This window comes from Pyxicephalus adspersus, chromosome 2 (assembly GCF_032062135.1).
Source record: "Pyxicephalus adspersus chromosome 2, UCB_Pads_2.0, whole genome shotgun sequence".
NCBI lineage: Eukaryota > Metazoa > Chordata > Amphibia > Anura > Pyxicephalidae > Pyxicephalus > Pyxicephalus adspersus.
The window spans coordinates 92,417,226-92,426,321 of NC_092859.1; the positions used below are offsets into that span (position 1 = coordinate 92,417,226).

Sequence of the window (9,096 nt, forward strand, 5' to 3'; positions counted from 1 at the left end):
TATGTCATTATCAATTAAGCAGATAAAAGGCCTGGAGTTGATTTGAGCAAGTTATGTGCATGAAAAAAAGGTTTCTTGTGAATAAAATTGATTTTAAAGGATCTATTTTATGATTTTAATATTTTGTATTATATTTCAGGTGCTCTATTTACAATTCTAATGCTTCTGGGAAACCTGAACAGCTGTGTCAATCCATGGATATATACCCGTATGTATTTTTGTGGTCATATTTCAAGCTGTAAAAAACAATTAACTTACTTCACACAATATATCTCATCTCATGGGGAATTTGTCATAACAAGCTACTTTAATGTAAGAACCAAGGAATTAGACGTCAGAGGTACTATTGTGAAGAGGTGGAATTTTAACCGAGCAAGCTACACGTTTGCCATTCAAAGGATGACTGATACATGTAGGAGACAGAAATGCTACTTTAGAAGAAGGGGCTATATCATGAAAGAAGGACCAAAATGGAGCTAACCATTTCTTCAATGTCTTAGCCAGCATTAAAAGATAAATGTTACAACTCCTCCTGTATTATCCCGAGCCTGCCTTTAGGAAGTAGGCTGTGTAGTTTTGATGAAAACACTAACTCTAAAGTCATTTTGGGTCCTTGAGTCCAAGGAAGAACATTGTCTGGGAGAATTAAAAGACCTTACAGAGTGATCTTGGTATGACAAAACACATTTTTTACAACCAGATACACAATACCAATGATCAACACAATGCATTCCAATGTCACAATCATACATGTTCTCCAAAACAAAACCAGTACAGATTGTATCTCTCAAATTTAAAACGAAAATGGTAAAAATAGTAACCTGTTACCTACTGTTTGTACACATTGTGCAAACCTAAAAGGGGTTGCACAATAGCACAATAGCACAATATATGTAGACAGGAAGTATTAATGCACCAGAATACTCCAGACCTTCACCTGAATAAATGGTAATTTTATTTATTCACAACAATCCGGAGCATTGACACTTCCATACACCAAGCACAACATTTTGTTTCCCAAACAAAATATTGTTGGCCAACACAAGTTTTTTTTTTTTTGCAAGTTCCCAAAACAAATGGCTATAACCAGCTGTTTTCAATAGTTTATCCATGTTGCTAGAGAAGTAATCTAAGCATTAGTAATGTAAATATATAAAGAAGTAGTTAAGCATACTCAAGGGAAAAGATTATACACACATTGTAGTATTGCATTTCCCTGAACTAAAACACTTCCCAGCCCTACCTTGAAAAATCACTGCTCCTGAAAGTGTCAGCTCCTATGATCCTGCATTACACCTGCAGGCAGTTTTCACATTAAAAAATTATTGAGAAGCATCAATAAACCAAATATATACATGAACTATATTTTATTTATAGGGTGATTACTGGCTAAAAGCTCTACCAGCTGTTCCAAAAATTGGTTGCATCAGGTCTTTTCCCTTGTCCCTCAACATACAGTGAGGGAAAGAAGTATTTGATCCCCTTCTGATTTTGGACGTCTGACAAAGAAATGACTAGTCTATAATTCTAATGGTAGGTTTATTGTAGCTGTGAGAGACAGAATAACAACAAAAGAACCCTTAAAACCCAGTGCTCAAAAGTTGGAGCATTGTAATGAGTGAAATAAGTATTTGATCCCCTAACAACCAGCAAGATTTTAGGCTCCCAGGTGTCTTCCCTGTATGCAGGAGATTGGGAGCACCCTCTGTAAGGGAGTGCTCCTAATCCAAGCTTGTTACAGTACCTGTATAAAAGACACCAGTCCACAGAAGCAATCAATCAATCAGATTCCAAACTAGCCACCATGGCCAAGACCAAATAGCTGTCTAAGGATGTCAGGGACAAGATTGTGGACCTACAAAAGGCTGGACTGGGCTACAAGACTATCGCCAGGTAGCTTGGTGAGAAGGTGACAACAATAGGCGCGATAATTCACAAATGGAAGAAACACAAAATAACTGTCAATCTCCCTCGGTCTGGGGCTCCATGCAAGATCTCCCCTTGTGGAGTTATAATGATTATGGGAACGGTGACAAAGCAGCCCAGAACTACAGGGGGGGAACTTGTCAATCTCAGGGCAGCTGGGACCATAGTCACCATGAAAACAATTGATAACACACTGCCCCGTGAAGGCCTGAAATCTTGCAGAGCCCACAAAGGCCCCCTGCTCAAGACAGCACATGTACAGACAGTTGCTGTCAGACATGTGCAGTTTGCCAATGAACATCTAAATGATCCAGAGGAAAACTGGGTGAAAATATTGTGGTCAGATGGGACCAAAATTGACTCTTTGGCATCAACATAACTCGCCAGATTTGGAGGAGGAGGAGGAGGAATGCTGCCTATGACCCCAAGAACACCATCCCCACTGTCAAACATGGAGGTGGACACATTTTTTGGGGTATTTTTCTGCAAAGGGTAACAGGACACCTTCACTGCATCGAAGGGACTATGGACGGGGCCATGTACTGTCAAATCTTGGGTGAGCACCTCCTTCCCTCATCCAGCATGACAATGACCCAAAACACACGGCCATGTCAACAAAGGAGTGGCTCAAGAAGAAGCACATGAAGGTCCTGGAGTGGCCTAGCCAGTCTCCAGACTGGTGGATGGATGATCAAATATCTATTTCACTCATTACAATGCACAGCAAGCTCTGACTTTAGAGCACTGGGTTTTGAGGGTTCTTTTGTTGTTATTCTGTCTTTCACACCTACAATAAACCTACCATTACAAATATAGACTGGTCATTTCTTTGTCACAGGGCGAACATACAAAAACAGCAGGGGATCAAATACTTCTTTCCCTCACTGTATATCTGGGGGTATGAATGCTAGTTCCTACATCAACCCCATTCAGAGAATATTGTTTCCCTAAAATTGTTGCAATTCAACTGATTTGGACACAAGTTTATAAAAAAAGTATAACCTAGAAATTCCAGGGGTATGCAACTAAATAAATCAAGGCCCAGAAATTAAGTTAAAAGGCGAGATTTTTTTCTTCACTTTTGGGGAAAAAGGGAACCTGTGGAAACAATGACTTTAAAAACACACACAAAAATTATTAAAATACACAGTTTGGCCAAAACAAAAAGTCCGCTGGAGAAGCGTTATGATCTAGGGTTGCTTCAGTTGGTCAGATCTATATTTGGCAAAAGTATATGAGCAAAAGAGGAAGTCAACTGACTACCTGAAAGACTGATTTTTTTTTTCCCTGATGGTATGAACATATTTTTAAAAAGCCAATGCCAGGATTCATGGGGCTCAAGTTGTGAAAGAATGGTTTAGGAAGCATGAGACAATATTCTCAGACATTAGTTGCCCAGCACAGAGCCCAGACCTAAAACCTATTGGGAAACCTAGAAAATTTTTGGATGCGGTAAAAAAGCCTTTATGCAGAAGTCCAACTCTCCCATTATCAATACAAAATCTTAGCAACATTAGTCTGAAAGGAAATACATGTGTGACCATAAGCTTATTAAAATGATATCATGACAAATGCATGCAATTATCAAAGCAAAAGGTGGTTAAATGAAATATTATGGTCTGGGACTTTTTTTAGGGCAGGAACTATATTGTCCATACAAGTACTATGGACATACAGTAGTAGGGAAATTATATACTATATATTTTCTTTTTTTTTTTTTTTTGTGGGGGGGGGGGGGACTTGCTATTTTTCTTCTCTGCTCCCAATCTAGTACTAGGCTACCCAAGAAATTTGTATAGTGGGCAAAAAGGTTTAAGAACAAAAGCACTTTACCACATTGAATTGCATTTTTGAAGTTTCAAACCAGCAGCCTAAAATTATACTTATTATAGGATATACATTACTCAATCATTAAAGATTTTGAGTCAGGAGCATGCCTATGCATAGTTACTCAACCAGAGTTTGCCCAGAGGTGAAACTGCAAACAGAGAGGTCTGTAAATTATTGTCTTTACACATTATCACTAACAGTTATGAGGGAATTGCTGAATATAAATGTAAGCAAGAACTGCATTTAACAACGCAAATTACAGACAATGTTTAAGTAAGGTCTTCAGGTAATCAGTATAATGCATCCCTGAGCAAGTACCAAATTAGCTCACAAATTTATTGAGTGGCCAACTCCCAGTCTGTCAAATGTTCTATTACAGTGACTAGTTTGTCTTCTGGTGGAGCTTTCCCTGTCTCTCATAAGAAAAATGCATTGATCCTGAAAGTTACTTTCTCCATACAGAATAATTAAAACTTTTGCTGAAAATAACGACTTAAAAGCCAGCCGGTCTATAGAAAAATACAGAAGGTGGATGCAAGACCTTTGTACATGAAGAATGATAGAACTGTCCAGTCTTGATTACTTGAATTTCCCAACAAGGACATATAGATATTTCTTGCTTGAACACGTCTGGAAGAAATACACAAAGGACACTAAGGGCTCCATTTATAAAGCAGGTAATTGAATATTCCTTCAAACATTCCCTGGTGAAAAATCAATTACTGCCATTGAAACACATGAACCTGGAAGATTCTCCACCAAGGAATGTTTGAGGAAATTTCCAGATTCCCTGGAATGGAATGGTCAGATTCCCTGGAATGGAATGGTCAGATTCCCTGCTGTATACACAAAACCCTAATGTTCAAGTAGGAATATGCACATCTTTTGTGTTTACACAATATTTGTTTAGTTTCCTTTTCAGATATAGTACAAGTTGCAACCAGAAACTCAATTACTTTATTGAAATCATAAGTGAAACAAACATTATATCAGTGCATATTAACAAAAAGGTCCACAGTTCGTACACTGAAACCGCAAATAAAACATACATTAGCTTGGTGACTTGGTATCCTGAGAAAAGAAACACAGATTTCCGAAAGATTGAAAAAACACATCCCAGCGGAGCATCAATACCATTTTTATCCCACAGTGCAAATATAGCATTTCTGAATAGTGTAAGTGGCCCCATTTAAAGGCTATTACTGTCCCATATATGTAACATAAGCAGATGATCCCACAAATTGCCGCCATTCATATCTTATATCATAGAACTGGGTATGGGTAGCCTGTATACTGGACATGAGGTCTTCCATATGCATAATGCCAGACATCCTTCGTATCCACAGCTGCACAAGGGGGCGGTGTACTCTGTTTCCAGAATAGATACGTGATCTGGCTGCCAACACCAGGTGTGAGTATGGATCGCCGGTAGGTCTTGATTGGGATGGTGTTGTGGTGCAGCAGGGAAAAGGCAGGCCTGTCTGAACTCTGGACCCTTATCCGTAGCGGTCTCTTTCACTACCACCAGTAATTTACAAAGCAGGATGGGCTTCTGTGGAGTGTTCCTGTCTTCTGCCAATAGGCAAAGCAAAGCGACTCCGCCAAATATGTGTGAATACACTTCTGGCGGTCCTGAGAGGCAGAGGGCAAGTGGGCTGATCTAAACATCTTAGCAATATCTCATGTGTGGAACATAATACCCCTTCCCTGGGATCGTAATATATGGTATAAAATGTAACAACATTTTTTGAGACCCCAAATGCAAATGAGTTTAAGGAACAATTCAACAAATTTAATTTAGCACTATTTATTTTACTATAGCAGTATCAAAACTGTCTGGACAATTGTCAATTGGCTAATTCTTTTCATCTGACAGCACATTTTCCAGCCTTAATTGTGTAATGATAGTTTCCAAGGATCTCATACGAGAGAGCATCAACTTTTCCTGTGCTCCTACAAGTGCTACCCTAGACTGCAGTTTATGAATGGTTTAACAGAGCAGATTTTGCAAATTTGCAATAAGAATGTTCAGATTCCGACGGCAGATCCCAAAAATTGCAATAAGAATGTTCCTCAAAAAATGAATTTTCAACGTCAACGTTTTCTTCATTAGCAAACTGTACATCATCAAATATGAACTGGTTCGTAACAAGCGGCTGGTCCTCTGAAAATTCATCTGGCACAATAAACGTAATAACAGATTCTTGAGTCAGGTCCAGTTGTTCTATTGTTTGCCTAATTGCTGTGAACAAAAGTGATTTGTCATTGGCTTCTGGCTTGTGGCCGATACTATCTCCATCAAATGCATTTAAATCTACTTCTTCTGTCGTCATAATCTCAACCTGTTCCGCTAATAGAACTTCAAAACACGTCTTGGAGTCTGATATTGTGTCAATAAGCATATTTTCGCAAGTCACAATCTGACTGGCTGACATTTCATGTTCTTCCTTTGTCAGTCCATTTAGGAACTCCTTACATTCTGAAACTGTAATGCCATCCATTCTGATAACAATTTACACAGTCCGGAATCACACAGATAGCAGTATGTGATTCAATGTAGTCATACACTGGGGTAATAAGGCCAGTAGTATTTTTTGTCACAATGCTATATCCTGAAATCTGTAAAGAGAGAAAAAAAATATTATAAGTTTTCAATGAAATATTTAAGGTCATGGTTAACATACCCTACTACTTCTGCATAAAAAAAAAAAATGTATGATAACTGTATACAGAATACCCTCCTGCAGTTTCATGTTTAAACAACTTATTTCAAGTAGAAAATCTACAATGTAAAGTGTATGTAATGTCCAAAGTTTTTTTATTTATTTATATTTATAGTTATCAATAAAACAGGGATGGGTTAAAACCCATGAGGGTTTTTATTGTTGTCTGTCTACAATGGGGTGGTTTTACCTATCTGTTATTATATTATTTATCTGTAATAAACACTATTATCACCAAGAGAAAAAGTAACAGTAAGTCCAGTTTTTAAGTTGCCACTAGAAGTGTAAAAGATGAAAATCTATCAATAGCCTCACGGTGACATTTGGCTAAGGGGATTTTCTTTCTTTACCCATTCACTACAAAATATAAAAAAAAAAAAAAAAAAAAGTTTGGCTTTGGATGTACTTACATTTTTTCACACTTTGTTGTAATACAATGTCAAGGACAAATGTATATATTTTGTAAAGAAATGTCAGCTATTAATATTAGACTATTATTAGATCTTAAGCGGTTAATAGAATGTAAGAGAACAGACACAGACACCAGTACATCTATAGAGTTACGCTACAAACGTCCAACGGTTCTCGCCCGATAAACGGCTCAGGGCTGATATCGGGCAAGAATCTGGCGTGTGTACAGCGCCAGTTGCCCATCGTCTGAACGACCGTCCTGGCAAAGCCACAGGCGATGGGACGACTAACGATCCTAATGCAAGGGAAGGGAGAGAGTGCGCAGCAGGGTGCAGCTCTGTCGCTTTACCCCTCCCCACTGCATAGAGCAGAAAAATGCTGTATGTACAGCACTCATTCATGCATCCTGCGATAATAGTCGTTGGAAAGGATCGTGAAAGATCCTTTCCAATGACTATTATTGCACTTGTGTATGCAGCTTTACTGTTCCGATTTATTTAGAGAAAATAGTGTTGTTTAGAAAAAAAATCAGTAGGCAGTACAGAAAAACAATTAAAGGGTGAAGTAAACAGTGATTCTTCAGAGCAATCCAGAGTCATTGATGGCCCTAAACCAAGCATGGCCCTGATATCAAGGCCATCTCCTCTAGTGCCTCAGTTTATTAGGGTAATTAGTCATTGTTTCTGCTGCTCAGCTGCTCCGAGAAGAAACATTATTTGAATGAAATATACCTGCACACGTGTCACATGATCTAAAATAATTCTGTATTTTGCCAGCTTCCAAAGTCTGAAGCTGGCACATAATAAAAGAACTAATTGAGAGTTGAGCACATAAAGTTTAATAAATAAAACCTGGAAGTCCCATGAAATTATCTCTCAATGAGACCACTCCATAATCCTGTCAAAATCACAGGAATGGCTTTCCTCCAATTACAGAGCTGCTCTTTTAACTCATTTTAACAAAAAGAATTCAATGGAGCATCTCAACCTGGACCCCAAAGCCAGGATGGACCCCAAAGCAAAGTGGACAGGATGCAGTGAGCAAAGCTTTGCAAAGTGTATTGAAGAATGCATATCAATCTCCATGTATAAAACAATCCACAAGAAGCATGGCGCTGGTAGTGTTATATTGCAGCAAAAAAAATGTCAACGGTAACTGGAAAACTAACCAGGTCCCCATATACTACATATCTTAGACAGCTAGATCAGCTTGGCCAAAAAGAATGGAAAAATGCATCATCTAGCAGTGCAAAGCTGATGGATAAGCGCTAGCACAGCTAGTATAAAAACTAAAGGCAGTCCTACCAAATAGCAACTCCCAGGCCTGAAAATGTATTCATTGGACAAATGTCTGAATTATGTCTGACTTGAACCAACACCAAAACAAATCAAATTCAAGATGTGTTACCTAGAAAAAAAAATCATGAAAGAACCAAATAAATCTACTTTATTTTCAGTCTGCAACACTACTAAATGTAAAAGATGGTGTTAGGCTACTGTATAGAATAGAATGAATTGCAGAGCACATCAAAAGCCTTTCTTGTAAATATGAAGATCAGTGTTATGAACAGGGGTCCCTAATAATTTGAAGAGGCTCAGTGACAAGGACTGACTCAATCTCAGCCTGCACTACTGCCAACTTTCACAACCAACTACTGACCAACCTTTTATTATTTAATATCCAAAAAAGTTGGAAAAGTGCATAAATATATTTAAGAAATGGTAAAAAACAACAAGAAAAAAAAATACAGCCAATAGTTTTGCTATAGAATAAAAAGGAAAGAAACTCAAGAATAACTGTACCCCTTCTGTTGTGGGAAGTCATTTTTCTGTTGTGTGAACCAGCTCCAAAGTAATACAAAAAGGCACCTGAAAGCTTCTGTATTTATAGCTCCCCAGGGATGAGGGGAGGTCCCCTCCTGCCTGACCAATCACCTTATAATGGGTGGGACCCCTCCTAAAATGAGAAGGTTTAAGCCAATATGCTATATGGACTAGGTGGTTTCAATGACTGGGCCAAAACCAGTACCACTAATATCAGTGTGCAGTCCTGAACACAATGAACCCAAACATCATGTGATTGTGGTTAACGGTTTCCATACAAGCCCTTTGCTGTTCTGTAGGTGGCTTTGTATGGTTGGTACAGACTATTTGGTATCCATATGTACCTTACAATGTACTCTATAAAAGGATTTACCTTTCATTTC

General features: G+C 38.3%; 2 protein-coding genes across 2 annotated transcripts in view; one reads left to right on the forward strand and one right to left on the reverse strand.

Moving 5' to 3' along the window:
- Positions 1–480, forward strand: part of LOC140322468 (vasopressin V2 receptor-like) — a 1,810-nt gene extending 1,330 nt beyond the window's left edge. Inside the window, exon 2 of the mRNA XM_072399030.1 lies at positions 140–480. Within this exon, the coding sequence (XP_072255131.1) occupies positions 140–480 (341 nt within the window). The remainder of the gene's footprint in view (positions 1–139) is intronic.
- A 4,214-nt stretch (positions 481–4,694) lies between these two features.
- Positions 4,695–9,096, reverse strand: part of THAP5 (THAP domain containing 5) — an 8,680-nt gene continuing 4,278 nt past the window's right edge. The window contains 2 exon segments of the mRNA XM_072401510.1: positions 4,695–5,738; positions 5,740–6,375. Coding sequence (XP_072257611.1) covers positions 5,612–5,738; positions 5,740–6,257 — 645 coding nt within the window. The 5' untranslated portion in view covers positions 6,258–6,375 and the 3' untranslated portion in view covers positions 4,695–5,611.